The sequence below is a fragment of the Bombina bombina genome, chromosome 7 (genome assembly GCF_027579735.1).
Source record: "Bombina bombina isolate aBomBom1 chromosome 7, aBomBom1.pri, whole genome shotgun sequence".
NCBI lineage: Eukaryota > Metazoa > Chordata > Amphibia > Anura > Bombinatoridae > Bombina > Bombina bombina.
Window position 1 is genome coordinate 352,572,777 of NC_069505.1, and position 22,943 is coordinate 352,595,719.

At 36.7% G+C, this 22,943-nt stretch overlaps 1 protein-coding gene across 1 annotated transcript in view; it reads left to right on the forward strand.

Moving 5' to 3' along the window:
• Nucleotides 1-22,943, forward strand: part of HDAC11 (histone deacetylase 11) — a 178,994-nt gene that overhangs the window by 7,353 nt on the left and 148,698 nt on the right. Inside the window, 2 exon segments of the mRNA XM_053689395.1 lie at nt 7,298-7,443; nt 10,277-10,365. Coding sequence (XP_053545370.1) covers nt 7,298-7,443; nt 10,277-10,365 — 235 coding nt within the window.

The window sequence follows — 22,943 nt, forward strand, 5'->3', positions numbered from 1 at the left end:
AGCTTGGAGTAAGACAACATGCATAAAGAGGATGATGTGGTCAAAATACTCATTTGCCTAATAATTCTGCATCCCTGTATATATATATATAAATATATATATGCGTGTCTCTGTGTTTATTTTAATATATATATATATATATATATATATAAAACTTCCCAAAAGAGATAAGCACAGTCTTACAACATACCACAGCCGCCAGGGTGCACTTCTTAATAATATGAACAGTCCTTGTTGAAGAAAAGGCACTCACTGGTCTTTATAGCACAAAATGCAAAACTTTAATTCATCTTAAAAAGACATCCAATAGCAGTCATAACGTTTCAGTGTTATTTCAACATCTTTGTCAAATGTTGCCAAACATCACAATCACGGAATACACATATCCCCAAAAAAGAATTGCTAACACCATAACTAAACTACCCACCTTAAATACACACTTTTAAAAAAGCCCGGTCGCCACATCGCAATCCATCATCGATGACGTCATCACGCAAAGGCGTGAGCGTGATGCGTCATTGCGATACGATTGGCTAAGGGTTACCATAATATCCGCATACACAGAACCTTGCAAAATAGACCCGCAATCATGTATGGCATAGGTGTCAGTCAAAACGAAGGTGCTGCAGCAAGATACAATCAAATAAAGTATCAACCAAAACCATTCCTTATGAAAAAACACATCCATATGCCAGACATGAAAAATGCGGACCTATCACCAGTAATTAAACCAAATGTCATATTGTTACATTAATTCTGCATTCTCAATGCAACTATATACAGAACAATCATCATATTTTGTATTCACCAATTAACCTTCAAGATACACAAATTACTCCGTTATATACAAAATAATTTACCATATATATATTTAACCTGTTCCTTCATGCCTCTTGTTATATGACTAGAAAACCCGTGTGTACCCACTAGAATGAAAATTCATGTAGGATCCTTCTATAAGTGGTGCATACCGGAGTGGTTAAATAATATAAATGTATAAGCAGTCAAGGGTTATTTGGTGTAAAATGGTCCGAAATCGAGGTAAGTGTTGAGTCCCCTAGGTATTCGGGTATCCAGCGTATGAATCCACTTTGTCTCCCTTTGGAGAATTCATTTTGCTCTATTACCTCCTCTGGATAGTGGCGGAATATGATCAATTACCATAGTTCTCATACTGGAGACACTATATTTACATTGTGCAAAATGGCGTGCACCGGTTGATCTGAATCACCTGTTTTCAAGGCTTCCCAGATGGCACACGATGATTCGCCCATCCTATCTCTGAAGCTTGTGATGGTTTTCCCAATAATACCAGGGAACACGGGCAAATCAACATGTATATAACGTGTACTGGTACAAGTAAGTCGATGGCGGATGGTATAGCGTTGATTAGTGTGAGGATGTTGGAACGTTTTGGCCCTCATCATGCTATTGCATGTTGTGTAATTTCCACACGTGAAGCATCCTTTACTCGAAGATTTTAGCCAAGTTTCACTTTGATAACTTCCCACTGGATCCGTTTTTACCAGTAGATCTCGCAGATATCTGCCCGCCTATGTACCATATGTAGTGGCCTGGTCCCCTGGAAAGGGAGCGTAGTATCCGTCGCTAAGATAGCCCAATGTTGGTGTACAGACCTTGTCAACTCACGACTCATTGGTGTATATGTGCTTATGAAATTCAACTATGGTGTTATCTCTTTTTTTGTGCTTTTATATTATTCTTCGTAGTGCCTTCCAGTAACTTCTGTCTCGTGTCTCGGACCATCGCACCGTCATAACCCCCTCCTTGTCAACTTCATCTCCATCTCATTCAGTTGTTCCAACATAGTGGGTACATCACTGTTGTTGCGGATGACCCTAGTGAGCTGGGATGTAACTATTACCCATTTTTCTGATGTCTAGGGTGGAAACTCCTGGCACAATGTAAACATACGGCTAGATTACGAGTTCTGCGTTAGCCTTAACGCTGTCTTTTATCTAACGCTGGTATTACGAGTCAGGCAGGAAAGGGTCTACCGCTCACTTTCTTTCCGTGACTCGAGGCTACCGCAAATCCCCTTCGTCAATTGCGTATTTTATCTTTTCTATGGGATTTGCCTAATGCTGGTATACGAGTCTTGGAAGAAGTGAGCGGTAGACCCTCTACCGCGAAGACTCCAACCGCAAAAAAAGTCAGTAGTTAAGAGCTTTATGGGCTAAAGCCGGAAACATAAAGCTCTTAACTACAGTGCTATAAAGTACACTAACACCCATAAACTACCTATGAACCCCTAAACCAAGCCCCCCCCCCCACATCGCAAACCCTATAATATACATTTTAACCCCTAATCTTCCGACCGGACATCGCCGCCACCTGGCATTATCCATATGAACCCCTAATCTGCTGACCCCTAATATTGCCAGACACCTATATTATATTTAATAACCCACTAATCTGCCCCCCCCCAACGTCGCCGCCACCTACCTACACTTATTAACCCACTAATCTGCCGACCGGACATCGCTGCACCTATAATAAATGTATTAACCCCTAAACCGCCGCCACTCCCGCCTCACAAACACTATAATAAATTGTATTAACCCTAATCTGCCCTCCCTAACATCGCCGCCACCTACCTTCAATTTATGACCCCTAATCTCCCGACCCCAACGTCGCCGCTGCTATAATAAAGTTATTAACCCCTAAACCTAAGTCTAACCCTAACACCCCCCCCCCCCCAAGTTAAATATAATTTAAATAAAACGAAATAAATTTACTATAATTAAATAAATTATTCCTATTTAAAACTAAATACTTACCTATAAAATAAACCCTAAACTTAGCTACAATATAAACTAATAGTTACATTGTAGCTATTCTTCAGGATTTATATTTATTTTACAGGCAAGTTTGAATTTAATTTTAACTAGGTACCAATAGCTATTAAATAGTTAATAAACTATTTAATAGCTACCTAGTTAAAATAATTACAAAATTACCCTGGTAAATAATCTGAAATCCTTACACCTAAGTTACAAATACACCTAACACTATACTATCAATAAATATTAAATAAATTAACTACAATTATCTAAACTAAATACAATTAAATAAACTAAATATAATACACAAAACCCCCCACTAAATTACAGAAAATAAAAAAATTTACAAGAAGTTTAAACTAATTACACCTAATCTAAGCCCCCTAATAAAATAAAAAAGCCCCCAAAATAATAAAATGCCCTACCCTATCCTAAATTACAAAGTAATCAGCTCTTTTACCCAACCCTTAAAAGGGCTTTTTGCGGGGCATTGCCCCAAAGTAATCAGCTCTTTTACCTGTAAATAAAAATACAATACCCCCCCCCAACATTAAAACCCACCACCCACATACTCCTACTCTAAAACCCCCCCAAACCCCCCCCTTAAAAAAAAACTAACACTAACCCCTGAAGATCTCCCCTACCTTGAGTCGTCTTTACTCAGCGAGCCCGAATCTCTTCATACAAGAGGTGTAGAAGAGGTCCTCCATCGTTGAAGTCTTCATCCAAGCGGAGGCAGAAGAGGTCTTCCATCCGATTGAAAGTGTTGATCCAAGCGGCATCTTCTATCTTCATCCATGCGGAGCGGCAGCATCCTGAAGACCTCCGACACGGAACATCCCATCCTGGCCGACGGCTCTGAACGAGAATGAGGTTCCTTTAAATGACGTCATCCAAGATGAAATATTTTTTAGTCTGAGGAAACAGCCTCTTTGTCAGCTGAGAAACGTGTCGATTTTTATTAAAGTTTGCTTGCCTTTGGTGTATTTTGTGTGAGTACATTATTGGGTGTGCTGCTATTAGCCACCTGAGGAAGACCCAGGAACTGCTGGAGTTTTCCAGTCTGCTGGGCGACTGTTAGGTCCCAGCCTGCTGTTAATGCACCTGGAGGTGCATTGGATCTTGTAAGTTTTTTCTTTATTACTTGTCTTCTCTGTCCTTAACAATACTGGGCTATGTGCATATACTTTGTGTCCACATAGGATATCTACTATCAATCCCCTCAGGGACATCTTCTGGGTATCCACTTCAATCCCACCAGTGAGCTGGGACCACTGTGAGGCTCCGGCCCTGCATCAATAGCACCACAGGGTGCGCTGCTCTTGTGAGTATACATCTGGATTTGTGTTTATTGGAGCCCACTTATCTTTGCATTACTAGGCCATGACAGCGCCTCTGTTTTTTCTTTTTTCAATCTGATTTTCTCCTACCTTAATTAGATTCTATCAGCCTATCGGAATTCGAGGGACGCCATCTTGGATGCGTCATTTTAAGGAAACCGTCATTCGTCGGTTCAGTCGTCGGCCAGGATGGATGTTCCGTGTCGGAGGTCTTCAGGATGGTGCCCGCTCCGCTCCGGATGGATGAAGATAGAAGATGCCGCTTGGATCAACACTTCAATCGGATGGAAGACCTCTTCTGCCCCGCTTGGACTGAAGACTTCAACCGGATGGAGGACCACTTCTACACTCTTGTATGAAGAATTCCGGCTCGGCTGAGTAAAGACGACTCAGGTAGGGAGATCTTCAGGGGGTTAGTGTTAGTTTTTTTTTAAGGGGGGTTTGGGGGTTTTAGAGTAGGGGTATGTGGGTGGTGGGTTGTAATTTTGGGGGGGTATTGCTCATTTTATTTACAGGTAAAAGAGCCGATTTCCTTTGGGGCAATGCCCCCGCAAAAAGCCCCTTTTAAGGGCTGGTAAAAGAGCTGATTACTTTGTAATTTAGGATCGGGTAGGGCATTTTATTATTTTGGGGGGCTTTTTTATTTTATTAGGGGGCTTAGATTAGGTGTAATTAGTTTAAACTTCTTGTAATTTTTTTATTTTCTGTAATTTAGTGGGGGGGGGGTTTTGTATTATAGTTTAGTTTATTTATTTTTATTTTAGTTAAGATAATTGTAGTTAATTTATTTAATAATTTATTGATAGTGTAGTGTTAGGTGTATTTGTAACTTAGGTTAGGATTTATTTTACAGGTAATTTTGTAATTATTTTAACCTAGGTAGCTATAAAATAGTTATTAACTATTTAATAGCTATTGTACCTAGTTAAAATAAATTCAAACTTGCCTGTAAAATAAATATAAATCTATTAGTTATATTGTAGCTATATTAGGGTTTATTTTATAGGTAAGTATTTAGTTTTAAATAGGAATAATTTATTTAATTATAGTAAATTTATTTTGTTTTATTTAAATTATATATAATTTAGGGGGCGTTAGTTAGGGTTAGACTTAGTTTAGGGGTTAATAACATTATTATAGTTGCGGCGACGTTGGGGTCGGGAGTTTAGGGGTTAATCATTGTAGGTATGGTTGGCAGCGATGTTAGGGAGAGAGATTAGGGGTTAATAAAATTTAACTACGTGTTTGCGAGGCGGGGAGTGCGGGCGGTTTCGGGGTTAATACATTTTATCTATAGTGGCGGCGATGTACCGGTCGGCAGATTAGGGGTTAATAAGTGTAGGTAGGTTGGTGGCAGGGGGGGGGACAGTTCAGGGGTTAATAAATATAATATAGGTCGTTGGCGATGTTAGAGGGCAGCAGATTAGGGGTTTATAGCTATAATGTAGGTTTGCGGCCGGTGTTCCGGTCGGCAGATTAGGGGTTAATAGTATAATGTAGGTGTCAGACGATAACCGGGGGACGGCAGATTAGGGGTTAAAAAGTTTAAGGTTAGAGGTGTTTAGACTCGGGGCTCATGTTAGGATGTTAGGTGTAGACTTAGAGAGTGTTTCACCATAGGAAACAATGGGCTGCGTTAGGAGCTGAACGCTGCTTTTTTGCAGGTGTTAGGTTTTTTTTCAGCCAGCTCAGCCCCATTGTTTCCTATGGGGAAAATCGTGCACGAGTACGTTTTTCAGCTTACCGCTACCGTAGGCAACGCTGGTATTGAGAGTTGAAGGGAAGCTAAATTTGGCTCAACGCTCCCTTTTCTGAGGCTAACACGCAGCCATTCAGACAACTCGTAATACCAGCGTTGGCTTAAGAGGTGCGCTAGAAAAAAAAGCAGCGTTAGCACCGCGGGTCTTTACCGACAAAACTAGTAATCTAGGCGATAGTGTCTCAGTATGAGAACTATGGTAATTGATCATATTCGCCACTATCCAGAGAAGGTAATAGAGCAAAACGACTTCTCCAAAGGGAGACAAAGTGGATTATACGCTGGATACCCTAATACCTAGGGGACTCAACACTTACCTCGATTTCGGGACATTTTACACCAAATAACCCTTGGACATGCTTATACATTTATATTATTTAACCACTCCGGTATGCACCAGCTTATAGGAAGGATCCTACATGAATTTTCATTCTAGTGGGTACACACAGGTTTCTAGTCATATAACAAGAGGCATGAAGGAACAGGTTAAAATGTATATATGGTAAATTATTTGTATATTACGGAGTAATTTTGTGTATCTTGAAGGGTTAATTGATGAATACAAAATATGATGATTGTTCTGTATATAGTTGCATTGAGAATGCAGAATTAATGTAACAATATGACATTTGGTTTTAATCATGGTGATAGGTCCGCATTTTTCATGTCTGTCATATGGATGTGTTTTTTCATAAGGAATGTTTTGGTTGATGCCTTAATGTTGGAGCGCTACTGTGCTTTATTTGATTGTATCTTGCTGCAGCACCTTCGTTTTGACTGACACTCTATGCCATACATGATTGCGGGTCTATTTTGCAAGGTTCTGTGTATGCGGGTTATTATGGTAACACCTTAGCAATCGCTATCAGCAATGCACGTCACGCTCACGCCTTTGCGTGATGACGGTCATCGATGATAGATGCGATGTAGGCGACCGGCTTTTTAAAAAGTGTGTATATAAGGTGGGTAGTTTTAGTTATGATGTTAGCCAATTCTTTTTTGGGGATATGTGTATTCCGTGATTGTGATGTTTGGCAACATTTGACCAAGGTGTGGAATAACACCGAAACGTTATGACTGCTATGGATGTCTTTTTAAGATGAATTAAAGTTTTGCATTTTGTGCTAAAAAGACCAGTGAGTGCCTTTTTGTCAAAGATAAATATATATATATTATATATATATATATAGTATATATATATAAAAATTAGGGGAATAGTACCATGTCAAGTTAAAAATAAAATAAGTATGATATTTGCCAAATGGCACCATCTCATAGAAACCACACATGTTGAGCTTTATGATAAGCTGCTTTTCTGCATTGCATTTGTCTGTAACTAATACATATGACAAACAGTTTGCCACATGGCTCAAATATTGTTCCATATTTTGTAGGCCTCATTTAACTGAGCTATATAAGGACGTTCCCTCCACATGTTGGCCAATTGTTTATTCTTCTGCTTACAATATAACATTTATGGGACTTGAGAAGCTACATCATTTGATTCAGGAAATGGGGAAAGTTATCAATTTTCTTAAAGGTAAATCATTTAAGCGATCTTGAGCACCTGTACAGAGGAACGATTATTAAAGTATTAGCTATATGTATACATTAATAAAATATTTTCATTTCTAGAGCGTATGATGTACTGATGGATGTTCAGCATAGACTAGCTAGCTTTCTCCAAAAATGGCATTGGCTGATACAGGCTGTTCAAAGGGGAATATCCCCAAGCAAGAGCCCTCCTCTAATGCATGGTGGCAAGACTGATAGGCCCAGAGCACACAGAGCTCACTTAGGGCCCTGGTATTCCAATACTCTCATCTCAGGCGAGATATTCTAAGTCTCGTCGGGTACAATCCTTAAAAAATTTTTTCGAAACACAAATTTTATCTTGAGAAATGTTTGTATTGCTATGTAGTGTTATTTATGTGAAACAGAGACTCCTACATTACAATACAAAGGTCTAAAAAATCCTGAAGATTTTATGTGATTTCTCTCCATGCGACAAGATTTTGAGGTCATTAGTGTTTGGCCATCACTATCGGCAGCAGCTCTGCCCCTCCCCAGAACATACAATTGTAAACAACTTTCCATTTTACTTATTTGCTTCATTTACTTGGTATGCTTTGTTGAAAGCAATGCAGCCACCAATTACCAGCTAGTTCCCAGTAGCTGAAGCTAGGTATCCTCTTATAAATTGCTGATGCCCGTTTTACAATGAGAGATCACGCTGCAGACTTCCCTGAGAAGAGAATAGTCACACATTTACGGTATTTCATAATAGCTTTTACACCCCACCCTCTGCGTCCCATATTCGTTTTGCTCCTGATTATCCGTAAGCAAGGGTTTCTCAGTCACCAGATATTTAGTATGAACCATACCATTATTTGCATTTATGACTGCTAACCCTTTCACTACTCCAGAGAAAAACTTGCCCCAGAATACCGAATACATTTTAGCAATTTTGTTATCAGTCCATTTTAAACGAAATAGAGCCTTGTTTTTTTAATTACCTACATCCCAAAACTATATATATTTTTAGTAGACAACCAAGGTATTGAGCTAGGCCCTTTTGGTATATTTCATGTCACTGATTTGCTGTAAAATGTGATGAAAACAAAATCGTTATCTTTTTTTACAAAAATATGTTTCTCACTAATATTATTTCATATACAGCTTTGTGCAGTTATAACCACAAATGGATTTAAAGCTTCTCTGGGGTACCCTTTTTTCAGAAATAGCAGACATGCATGGCTTTGCCATTGCTTTTTGGTATTAAGAAGGCTGCTAGTTGCAGCTGCACACCAGACTTCTGAAATTTCTGGCGTGAGGGGGTATAATTAGTTAGTGGCATGGATATAGTATTCTATTGTCAGGATACCCTCCCACCTCCCTGATCCCTCCAAAACAGCTCTTTCTCCCCACACCCAACACTCCTCCACCACCATCTTAAGTACTGGCAGACGTCTGACCAGTATTATGTTTTAGAGATTTTTTTTTTTTCTAAATTAATTTTATTTACTTTTTTGTGCAGTGTAGGATCCCTCCTTTACCTTCCATCCCACCTCCCAAACAGCTCTCTAACCCTTCCTTCTCCTAATGGTGGCGCCATCTTAGGTAACTGCGATTGTGATTGTAGGTTCCCCCACCCCAATTTATATTTTTTCTGTAGTCTAGCATCCCTCCTTCCCTATCCCTAAACCATACTTTATTTTCTTGTAGCATAGGGCCCACTCCCTCCCCTCTCCCTCCGCCTCTGGGCTGCCTACCCTCCCTTCACTCACGCCCTCCCCCCACTGGCACTGAAGGAGATCGTTACAGACCCGTGTCTCTGCCTGTCTCAATATGGCAATCTGCACTTATTTAGTAATGGAGCACTTAAAAGTGCTCCGTTACAATATGAGGACAGATTGCCTGAAGATTAGGAACAGCAGTTTTGGGTGTCACTTTAAACCCGAGACTGCTGGAGCTTCCTAAAGCTTAATGTGTATATTACATTATGCAATACTATGGACTTGTGTACCGCCATGACATATATATATATTGCGTATTGGGTTATGGAGTTAAAGGGGCATAATAGTTCAAAACAGATTATACAATTTAAAAACCTTTCCAATTTACATATATTATAAATTTTGCTTAACGTTCCAGTAGTGCACTACTGGGAAATAGATGGTGAAATGTGGCTGCAATGCTGCACTTTTAACAAAGCTTACCAAGAGAATGAAGCAAATTTAATAGTAGAAGTAAAATGGAAAGTTGTTTAAATTGTATGTTCTGTAGGCTGCTGATAGTGATGGGCCGCACACTAAAGGCATAATGATCTAAAGATCTCTTGGTTGGCGAGATTATTTAAAGAATACTCACACTCCCCATTCCCTGGTGGAATTATCTACAGCACTTTTTACCCTAATAACATGGTGCCTCGCTAAGGAGCATGGGGAGGAGATGAATACATTACAAAAGTGCCACCAATTAAATTTGTAATTAAAGATCATACAAAAAAATAATTGAGTCATTCACATAAAATACGCAGAAATAAAATTGTATTGTTAAGGTGCGTCAAAATCGTATTTAATCAAAAACATTAAAAGATTGTATGCAAATTACATAGGAAAAATCGTATTATATATGCACAGTGTAAATCATAATTTAAGCACACAGGATGTGCAAAACAAAACACCTAGAAATTTGAACCAGGAACTACCTACCATTCTTCATACCATAACCATCAAATATTGGAGTATAGAACTGGTCACTTCTGCTTTCAAATGATCAATTAAAAAAACGTTATACTCTTTTATAGTTTTAGTAGACCAAGAGATAATACGTGGCTTATATTCTTTGACTTTTACCTGATGGAAACTTTATTACAGATGAATCAATTGTGACCTGCAAAGAAGCTACAGAAGAGGATCTATCGGTAGTACACACAAGACGCTACTTGAATAAACTCAAGGTATTAAAGCATTGCTCCTTAACTTGAATTGGTTATATTTCTTTCAAAATTGTTTATTTTTCTTATTTTTCTGTAACATTAAGGGACAGTCAAGTCCAAAAAAACTTTCATTTTTTCAATAGGGCATGTAATTTTAAACAACTTTCCAATTTACTTTTATCACAAATGTTGCTTTGTTTGGTATTCTAGTTGAAAGCAAAACCTAGGAAGGTGCATATGATAATTTCTAAGCCCTTGAAGACCGCACTCTATTTTATTTACTTTTCACAGCAGGGGGGAGAGAAGCTCATGTAGGCCATTGTGATCCACGCCCGCGGCTAGTAGCAGACACTGCACTAATTGGCTGAAATGCAAGTCAATAGATAATAACTAAAAGTCATGTGATTAGGGGCCGGTCAGAAGAGCTTTGATACAAGTTAGTCACAGAATAAAAAGTGTATTAATATAACAGTGTTGGTTTTGCAAAACTGGGGAATGGGTAATAAAGGGATTATCTATCTTTTTATGTTGAAAATATTTTTATTCACAATTTTTAACATTTACAATAAACAATAAACATTGGTCACAAATTCCAGCATTTAGAGGTCACTCAGTAATCTTAGAGAAATGCAACAAAATAGAAAATAATGACCATACAAGAGGATCTTGCTATAAAATCCCTACAAAGATCCTTTGTAAGTATTGTGCTGCTGTGGATTTTAATATAATAGACATTTTAAGTAACTCATCGGCTAGATTACAAGTTTTTGTCTGTAAGGCTTGCAGTGCTAATGCTCAGTTCCAGCTCACCGCTCACCTACAAACAGCGCTGTATTACAGGTTTTTTCCAACCCGGTGTTAGCCTCTAAAAAGTGAGCGTTGAGCAAAATTTAGCTCCACATCTCACCTCAATACCAGCGCTGCTTACGGTAGCGGTGAGCTGGCTGAACGTGCTCGTGCACGATTTCCCCATAGGAAACAATGGGGCAGATTCGGCTGAAAAAAAACCTGCAAAAAAGCAGCGTTCAGCTCCTAACGCAGCCCATTGTTTCCTATGGGAAAATACATTTTACATCTGCACCTAACAACCTAACATGAACCCCGAGTCTAAACACCCCTTATCTACACTTATTAACCCCTAATCTGCCACCCCGACATCGCTGCCACCTGCATAACCTTATTAACCCCTAATCTGCCGCTCTGGACACCGCCGTCACCTACATTATAACTATGAACCACCTAATCTGTCGCCCCCAACATAGCCGACAACCTACATTATAGTTATTAACCCCTAATCTGCCGCCCCAACTATATTAAATTTATTAACCCCTAATCTGCCGCCGCCAACGTCACCGCCACTATAATAAAGTTATTAACCCCTAAACCTATCCCTAACACCCCCTAACTTAAATATAATTTAAATACATCTAAATAAATTTACTAGGTATTAACTAATTATTCCTATTTAAAACTAAATACTTACCTATAAAATAAACCCTAAGCTAGCTACAATATAACTAATAGTTACAGTGTAGGTAGCTTAGGGTTTATTTTTATTTTACAGGCAACTTTGTATTTATTTTAACTAGCTACAATAATTATTAAATAGTTATTAACTATTTAATAACTACCTAGCTAAAATAAATACAAATTTACCTGTAAAATAAATCCTAACATAAGTTACAATTACACCTAACACTACACTATAAATAAATGAATTACCTAAACTAACTACAATTAATTACAATTAAATTAAATAAACTAAATTACGGAAACCCCCCCCACTAAATTACAGAAAATAAAGTGAAGGGTGAAGACGTCTCATGGTAGGGTGATCTTCAAGAGGTTAGTGTTAGTTTTTTTTAAGGGGGGTTTGGGTGGGTTTTAGAATAGGGTTGGGTGTGTGGGTGGTGGGTTTTAATGTTGGGGGTATTGTATTATTTTTATAGGTAAAAGAGCTGATTATTTGGGGCAATGCCCCGCAAAAGGCCCTTTTAAGGGCTATTTGTAATTTAGTATAGGGTAGGGAATTTTTTTATTTTGGGGGGCTTTTTTATTTTATTAGGGGGATTAGATTAGGTGTAATTAGTTAAAAATTTGTAATTTCTTTTTTATTTTCTGTAATTTAGTGTTTTTCCCCCCGTAATTTAGTTTATTTAATTTAATTGTAATTAATTGTAGTTAGTTTAGGTAATTAATTTAATTTTAGTGTAGTGTTAGGTGTAATTGTAACTTAGGTTAGGGTTTATTTTACAGGTAAATTTGTATTTATTTTAACTAGGTAGTTATTAAATAGTTAATAACTATTTAATAACTATTGTACCTAGTTAAAATAAATACAAAGTTGCCTGTAAAAATAAAAATAAACCCTAAGGTAGCATCAATGTAATTATTAGTTATTTTGTAGCTATATTAGGGTTTATTTTATAGGTATTTAGTTTTAAATAAGAATAATTTATTTAATTGTAGTTTTTATTTAGATTTATTTAAATTATATTTAAGTTGGGGGGGTAGGGTTAGACTTAGGTTTAGGGGTTAATACAATTTAATATAGTGTCGGCGACGTTGTGGTCGGCAGATTAGGGGTTAATAAATGTAGGTAGGTGTCGGCGATGTTAGGGATGGCAGATTAGGGGTTAATAAAATGTAACTAGTGTCTGCGAGGCGGGAGTGCGGCGGTTTATGGGTTAATATATTTATTAAAGGTGGCGGCGATGTCGGTCGGCAGATTAGGGGTTAAATAATTTTATTATAGTGTTTGCGATGTGGGGGGGCCTCGGTTTTAGGGGTTAATAGGTAGTTTTTGGGTGTTAGTGTACTTGTTAGCACTTTAGTTGAGTTTTATGTTATGGAGTTAGACCATAAAACTCTTAACTTCTGACTTTTAAATGCAGTAGGAGTCTTGACAGAAGAGGCTGTACCGCTCACTTTCTCCAAGACTCGTAATACCGGCGTTAGGCAAATCCCATAGAAAGATAGGATACGCAATTGACGTAAGGGGAATTTGCGGTATGCTCGAGTCGCGGAGAAAAGTGAGCGGTTCACCTGTACCTGCCAGACTCGTAATACCAGCGGGCGTTAAAAAGCAGCGTTGGGACCCCTCAAGCTGCTTTTTAAAGGCTAACGCAAGACTCGTAATCTAGGCGTATGGATTTTGCATAATGAATGACCAAGTAAGTTGAAGCATTTTATATATGTCGGAGTTTTGGTCTATACACTTTTTAATATCAATATGTATCTAAATATTAATAAAAAATCTATTTTACAATGTGGACTAACGAATTGAGCCAGGTGCTAGAGTTAGAAAAAAATACATTACACGTTCATAGGTAAACAAGACTTTATTGCCGATGTTATATTTATATGGGAACAAGGTAAATAAAATCAATATCGTCAAAGTGTTTTCAGTCAGTATTACTATGTTAGTTAGACATAAGACGCAAACTAGGATATTTCCTTTAACCAGAAAGCATCAGCTCTCATTAATAGTCTCAAATAGTTGATATTATCAAGCTGTATTTTAATGATCCTGTGCTGCATTCCTGTACCATTTGCAATTGTTGTTTGTATCCGTACATTTGTGCTTCTGTGTACTTGTATACCTGTTTAGAAAACAATTCAAATTATTTAATGGAAAAAAAATCTGTTCACAGCTGTTTTAGTGCACCTTCTTTCAGCAATTAGTTGTCTTTGTCACTTGTTAAAAAGTGTACCATTTGTAAGGTTAGCTTAGGTGTGTATTTGCTAACCTGTTTTCAGATTAATTTGTTTACCACTTTTAGGGTCTAATTTGTTAATTGCATGATACCAAAATCTTGTTCTGAAATACTTGTATCTGAATTTCCTGTTAGTGTTGTCAGTGAGTGATAACTCTGTTTCCCTATAATATGTCGTAGTAGGGATGTGCATTGGATCCCTTTGTGAGGATCCGAAGTGGAAGTAAGCAGTGACTGTGGGCCATTGGATATTTTCGTAGCTGGATTGATTCTTGTAAAAGAAGAAACAAAAAAAATAATAATTATATATATATATATGTATATATATATATAAATATATATATATACACTGTATATAATCACACGTGTTACGAGTTGAAAGTAAATGCGTTCGCTTGAGTGCAATCAATGTTAACGCAATCTGGTTGGTGCGACTGCAGAGCTTTGGTTAACTGTTAAACGAGACGAAAAAAGTTACACAAATAACATCAAAAATATATTTAAAAGTACAGGTACACTCATAATAATGCTGTCTGATAAAAAAAAAAAAAAAAAAAAATTGCATGAAAAAGTTATAGGGGCTCAAAGATATGATGTCTCAGGTGTTAGAAAAAAAAGGCATGCAAAGGGCTTTAACATAGAGATACATACATACATACATATGTCTAAATATGTATGTATATATGTGTGTACATATGTATTTTAATATTTCAGTTTAACTGCATATTTACTGTACATATTTCACCTTTTAATGTTTTTTCGCTTACAGGATAATGTCCTTTTTATTGTAAATATAATATATATATATATATATATATATATATATATACACACACACAGGTAGCCCTCAGTTTACGCCGGGGTTAGGTTCCAGAAGGAAATGGTTGTAAATAGAAACCGTTGTAATTGAAATCCAGTTTATAATGTAAGTCAGTGGGAAGTGAGGGAGTTAGGTTTCCAGGCCCCTCTCAAAATTGTCATAAGTAACCACATAATACATTATTTTTAAAGCTTTGAAATGAAGACTTTAAACATATAAACAGTATAAAATAATCACACAACACCAGAATATATAATTAACTAAGTTAAATGAACAAAAACATTGCTAAAACAGTATTATAACCTAATAAAATAATCACACAACACAGAAAATATAATCAAACTAAGTTTAATGAACAAAAACATTTTTTACTTGCATTTTCTGCAAACAGTTCTCTGCATTGTTTGCATGTTAGATAATATTGGGTCTGCACCTATTCTATGCATTTCAATCTGGACTGATTCATAAGCAGTTAGGCACCCTCACCTCAAGCAGCTGGACAGGAAGATAATAGGGAAGTGGCTGCTAGATCTTGTTGCTTGAATAGCTCGATAGCTAATGTCTTTTCTGTGTATACAGATTCATTTCAGGCTGTTAACCTTGAATAACTTTGCTGTAACACAAGAAGAAAGCTCCACCTACTGGCTATTTTAATCAATGCACTGCTTTTCAATGCATTTCAATGCAGTCACATGACTGAAAAAAAAGGTTTTTATCTGAAACGGCGGCAAATTGAACCGACCGTAAACCGAGGGCTACCTGTGTGTGTATGTGTGTATATATATATATATATTATATATTTATATATATATTTATATATATTCCTATAGATGTATAGGTATAGATATGTATTTTACATGAACAGTATCAGCTATATATATATATATATATATATATATATTAATAATAATAAAAAGTACATTATTTAAATTACATAAAAAATCTTATCTTGCCGTAGTAATTGATTCAAGCTCTATGACATATAAAATGAGTGTCTATTGGTGACAAAATCATGCCAGATGAAATGGCCTGTGAGCTAAGAACACGCTATGTGGTGCTCCTTTTTATTATCTACAGATACCTCTGTGATTCTGATTGTTCCGACATGGCCTTGTAAGACTTGGTACACAGTTCTGGTTCAAATGTCCCCCAGGACATTTGAACCGAAATGTCTTCCTCTCTGGAAGGGCCTTGTCTCTCAAAGTCTCTTCTTCCATCAATACCTCAAATTCTCTCAATTTGACTGCATGGCGATTGAACACCTGATTTTGGCCTCAGGTTTTTCAAATCAAGTGATAAACATTTTGATTCAGGCCACAAAACCTGCTAAAGAATTACCACTGGAGCTCTCTTGGAATTCCTCAAATTTCCTTCATTTTTTGCAGTATACTTGTATACCTGTTAGAAAACAATTCAAATTATTTAATGGAAAAAAAAATCTTTCACCAGCTGTTTTAGTGCCACCTTCTTTCAGCAATTAGTTGTCTTTGTCACTTGTTAAAAGTGTACCATTTGTAAGGTTAGCTTAGGTGTGTATTTGCTAACCTGTTTTTCAGATTAATTTGTTTACCACTTTTAGGGTCTAATTTGTTAATTGCATGATACCAAAATCTTGTTCTGAAATACTTGTATCTGAATTTCCTGTTAGTGTTGTCAGTGAGTGATAACTCTGTTTCCCTATAATATGTCGTTAGTTAGGGATGTGCATTTGGATCCTTTGTGAGGATCCGAAAGTGGAAGTAAGCAGTGACTTGTGGCCATTGGATATTTTCGTAGCCTGGATTGATTTCTTGTAAAAGAAGAAACAAAAAAATAATAATTATTTATATCTATATAGTATATATATATATATATATATATATATAGATATATATATATATATATATATATATATACACTGTATATATCAGACATACACGTGTTACGAGTTGAAAGTAAATGCGTCTCGCTTGAGTGCAATCCAATGTTAACGCACATCTGGTTGGTGCGACTGCAGAGCTTTGGTTATAACTGTTAAACCGAGACGAAAAGTTACACAAATAACATCAAAAATATATTTAAAAGTACAGGTACACTCATAATAATGCTGTCTGATAAAAAAAAAAAAAAAAAATATTGCATGAAAAAGTTATAGGGGCTCAAAGATATGATGTCTCAGGTGTTAGAAAAAAAAAAGGCATGCAAAGGGCTTTAACTAGAGATACATACATACATACATATGTCTAAATATGTATGTATACTTATGTGTGTACATATGTATTTTAATATTTCAGTTTAACTGCATATTTACTGTACATATTTCACCTTTTAAATGTTTTCGCTTACAGGATAATGTCCTTTTATTGTAAATATAAATATATATATATATATATATTATATATATATATACACACACACACACAGGTAGCCCTCAGTTTACGCCGGGGTTAGGTTCCAGAAGGAATGGTTGTAAATAGAAACCGTTGTAAATGAAATCCAGTTTATAATGTAAAGTCAGTGGGAAGTGAGGGAGTTAGGTTCCAGGCCCCCTCTCAAATTGTCATAAGTAAACATAATACATTATTTTTAAAAACTTTGAAATGAAGACTTTAAACATTATAAACAGTATAAAATAATCACACAACACAGAAAATATAATTCAACTAAGTTACAAAGAACAAAAACATTTGCTAAAACAGTATTATAACCTAATAAATAATCACACAAACACAGAAAATATAATCAAACTAAGTTTAATGAACAAAAACATTTTTTTACTTGCATTTTTGGTGCGACTGCCAGAGCTTTGGTTAACTGTTAAACGAGACGAAAAAGTTACACAAATAACATCAAAAATATATTTAAAAGTACAGGTACACACATAATAATGCTGTCTGATAAAAAAAAAAAAAAATTGCATGAAAAAGTTATAGGGGCTCAAAGATATGATGTCTCAGGTGTTAGAAAAAAAAAGGCATGCAAAGGGCTTTAACATAGATGATACATACATACATACTTATGTCTAAATATGTATGTATATATGTGTGTACCATATGTATTTTAATATTTCAGTTTAACTGCATATTTTACTGTACATATTTCACCTTTTTAATGTTTTTCGCTTACAGGATAATGTCCTTTTTATTGTAAATATAAATATATATATAAAATATATATATATATATATATATATATATATATATATACACAACACAGGTAGCCCTCAGTTTACCGCCGGGGTTAGGTTCCAGAAGGAATGGTGTAATAGAAACCGTTGTAAATTGAAATCCAGAGTTTATAATGTAAGTCAGTGGGAAGTGAGGGAGTTAGGTTCCAGGCCCCTCTCAAAATTGTCATAAGTAACACATAATACATTATTTTTTAAAGCTTTGAAATGAAGACTTTAAACATTATAAACCAGTATAAAATAATCACACAAACAGAATATATAATTCAACTAAGTTAAATGAACAAAAACATTTGCTAAAACAGTATTATAACCTAATAAAATAATCACACAACACAGAAAATATAATCAAACTAAGTTTAATGAACAAAAACATTTTTTTACTTGCATTTTTTCTGCAAACAGTTCTCTGCATAGTTTGGCATGTTAGATAATATTGGGTCTGCACCTATTCTATACATTTCAATCTGGACTGATTAATAAGCCGTTAGGCACCCTCACCTCAAGCAGCTGGACAGGAAGAATAATAGGGAAGTGGCTGCTAGATCTTGTTGCTTGAATAGCTCGATAGCTAATGTCCTTTTCTGTGTATACAGATTCATTTCAGGCTGTTAACCTTGAATAACTTTGCTGTAACACAAGAAGAAAGCTCCACCTACTGGCTATTTTAATCAATGCACTGCTTTTCAATGCATTTCAATAGCAGTCACATGACTGAAAAAAAAGGTTTTTTATTCTGAAACGGCGCAAATTGAACCGACGTAAACCGAGGGCTACCTGTGTGTGTATGTGTGTGTATATATATATATATATATATATATATATATATATATATTCCTATAGATGTATAGATATGTATTTTACATGAACAGTATCAGCTATATATATATATACTATATATATATATATAATAATAATAAAAAGTACATTATTTAAATTACATAAAAAAATCTTATCTTGCCGTAGTAATTGATTCAAGCTCTATGACATATAAAATCGAGTGTCTATTGGTGACAAAAATCAGGCCTGATGAAATGGCCTGTGAGCTAAGAAAACGCTATGTGGTGCTTCCTTTTTATTATCTACAGATTACCTCTGTGATTCTGATTGTTCGACATGGGCCTTGTAAGACTTGGTACACAGTTCTGGTTCAAATGTCCCCCAGGACATTTGAACCAGAAATGTCTTCCTCTCTGGAAGGACCTTGTCTCTCAAAGTCTCTTCTTCCATCAATACCTCAAATTTGCTCAATTTGACTGCATGGCGATTGAACACCTGATTTGGCTCAGGTTTTCAAATCAAGTGATAAACATTTTGATTCAGGCCACAAAACCTGCTAAAGAATTACCACTGGAGCTCTTGGAATTCCTCAAATTCTTCATTTTTGCAGTATGGTGAATGGTTATCAACCAGTTTCCTTAAAGGCCAAATTTCTGCCTTTTTTGTCTTGTATCACAAAAAGATTCCAAGATTGCTGACATTCTAGCGTTTGTTCAAACTTTAGTCAGGAGAAAACCAATTATCAGGCCTGCTTCCCCTCCGAGGAATCTTAACTTTGTTTTGAGAGTTGTATGCAGTCAGGGCCTTAAATTTTTGTCTTCAAGCCACTAAAGACTTCATACATTTTTCTTCCTTGTTCATCCATTTCTCAGGACCCTTCAAGGGTCAGAAAGCTACTGCAATTACCTTGGCAGCTTGCTTAAAGCTTTGATTCGCATAACATACATAGTAGGAGGAAAGTCTACCCTAGAGCAAAATTACTGTTTATTCTGCTAGAGCAGTCGCCACCTGTTGGGCTTTTAGAAACTAAGCTCCATTTGAGCAGATTTTCAAGGCAGCTACTGGGTCATCTTTACATACATTTATCAAATTCTACCATTTTGACACATTTGCTTCTTCTGAGGCTGCTTTTGGTAAGTTCTCGAGGCCGTAGTGCCTATTTTGTATTTCTTCCTGCTGTTTTTTCATGCCCTATTTCATGGTGGTCTCGTGGACTTCTTCATAGCTTGGGTATAGGATCCCACATGTAATAGCTTGTGGACTCTCACCATCTTATGAAAGAAAAAAAAACAAATCATGCTTACCCGATAAATTATTTTTTTTATTGAGGTTTTATTATACAGGCATACAAACAATATACTGAGAAATGTAAAGAAGTAGATACATTACATTGCAAATGCATGATACATTCGACAATGAATACCATAACGATATAAAAAATCTCAAAATTGTTTATATTACAATACTGTTGCATAAGCAATAACTGTAATAACTCAAATATATATATATAATGCCTAACATTTTATGATTGCAAATAATAGAAGGTATCTTAAAGAGATAGTAAACACCAAAAATGTTATTAAAAGATAGATAATCCCTTTATTTACCATTCCCCAGTTTTGTATAACCAACACTGTTATAGAAATATTTTTACCTCTTTGATTACCTTGTATCTAAAACTTCTGCAGACTGCCTCCTTATCTCAGATCTTTTGACAGACTTGCATTTCAGGCAATTAGTGCTGACTCCTAAATAACTTCAACGTGTGTGAGCACAGTGTTATCTATATGAAACACATGAACTAACACCCTCTAGCTGTGAAAAACTGTCAAATGCCTTCAGATGAGAGGCGGCCTTCAAGGGCTTAGAAATTAACATATTAGCCTACCTAGGTTTAGCTTTTAATTAAGAATAACAAGAGAATGAAGCAAAATTTGAGGATAAAAGTAAATTAGAAAGTTGTTTAAAATTACTTGCCCTATCTGAGTCATGAAAGTTTAATTTGGACTTTACTATCCCTTTAACATAAAGAAACCTAATTTTTTAACTATTTTTAGCCATATTTACATTGATAGATAACATATACATACACATAAAAAAACATGTAATCTGTTTAACAATAAATAATAATAATGCCTATCTAGGGTGATAGTGGAGGGTCTATTAATATCTATGTCTCATCTTCAAGGTATTGTACTAATCAATGCGCACTTGAGGAACCAAATGAGAAAAACAAATAGCACAGTATACTACATCAGTGTCACACAATCATAATGTTTTCTATGAGATTGAATATTGGATTTATGGATGTTACAACGCCACACATTTAATAGTATGAACAAAAACATATGGAGTATCTGGTGGCCGGTATAAGAAGGCACATAGAAGAGAACATAAGCTCCACAAAAAGATTTTTAAGTGCCAATATAGGTAAAAATGACACTAGTGCATATTGTTTTATAGTTTTAAGATATTGGCTGACCATGAAATGGATTTTATTATTATTATTCTTTATTTATAAAGTGCCAACAGATTCCTGCAGCACTGTCCATGGGTAACAAAGATAAAAGTACAGTAAAATATGAGACACCAGACAAAATTTAACAAACAAATACAGGGGCAATTGGGGGGCCCTGTTCCCATTGGAACTTACAATCTAGATGGGTAGGAGGGTGATAACAGGAGATGGGGAATGCAATGGTGGGAATGATGTTAGTGTGGAGCTAGATGAGGAAAACTATTAGTCAAGAGGAATTTATTAGTTACTGATATGGTGATAGGCTTCCCTGAACAAGAAGGTCTTTAGGGAGCATTAAAGGAGGAGAGGTTGGGGAAAAGTCTGACAGCCTTGAGGAAGGTGCGTTCCAGAGGGTGGTGCCGCCGGAAAGAAGTCCTGCAGTCTAGCATGGGAGGAGTTGATGGTAAGAGATGCAAGGAGTAGACGTTGGATCTTAGGGAGCAGGCTGGAGTATGTTTGTTGATGCGTGAGGACAGGTATGGGGGGCTGCATTGGTAAGGCTTTGTAGGTCAGAGTGAGAATTTTGAATTAATTCTGCTGTGAATGGGGAGCCAGGTGAAGGGACTCACAGAGGGTTGCAGCAGAGATACAGAGCGTCGGGAGAGGTGGATTAGCCTAGCATAGGCATTTAGGATGGATTTAAGTGGGGAGAGGTGGGAGAGAGGAAGGCCAGTTAGTAGGTTATTACAGTAGTCAAGCCGGGAAATTACTAGAGAAAGGATTAGCTATTAGTAGGTTTCAGCACTCAGAAAGAACAAATTTTGGAGATATGTGTAGGTGGTTGTGCCAGGATGAAGAGAGCAATTGGATGTGGGGTATGAAGGACAGATTGGAGTCAAGTGTACTCCTAGGCAGCGGACTTGGGGTGATGGGGAGATAGTGATGTCGCCAACAGTGATAGGTAAAGTTAGAAACTGCAGTAGAATTAGATGGGGGGGATTAGAAGAAGCTCAGTATTGGACATGTTTATTTTTAGGTGGTGAGAGGCCATCCCAGGAAGAAATGCCAGATAAGCCCAGTCACTGATGAGGGAAAGGACAGAAGGAAAGAGTGCAGGGGTGGATAGGTAGATCTGAGTATCATCAGCATAGAGGCGATAGTTGAAGCCATTGCTACTAAATAAAGTTTATCCAGTGAGGAAGTATAGATAGAGAAGAGTAGAGGGCCTAGAACAGAGCCTTGAGGTTCTCAAACAGACAGAGGCAATGAAGAGGAGAGTCGCCAGCAAATGAGACAGAAAAGGACCTATTAGAGATATGAGTGGATCCAGGAGATGGCAGTGTCATAGAAGCCCAAGGGAGCAGAGAGTCCAAAGGACGAGGGGGATGGCCAACAGTGTCAAAGGCAGCAGGACAGGTCAAGTATATAGTAGTGGCCATTGTTTTTAGCAGATCGTTAGTAACTTTAATGAGGGCAGTCTCAGTTGAGTGTTGGGGGACGGAAGCCAGATTGCAGGGGGTCAAGCAATAAGTTGGAGGACAGGAAGTGAGTTAGGCGATTGAAAACTAGTTTTTCAAGGACTTTTAAGCTTGCGGAAGCAGTGATATGGGGCAGTAGTTTGCAGGAGAATTGGGGTTGAGGGAGGGTTTTTTGAGGATG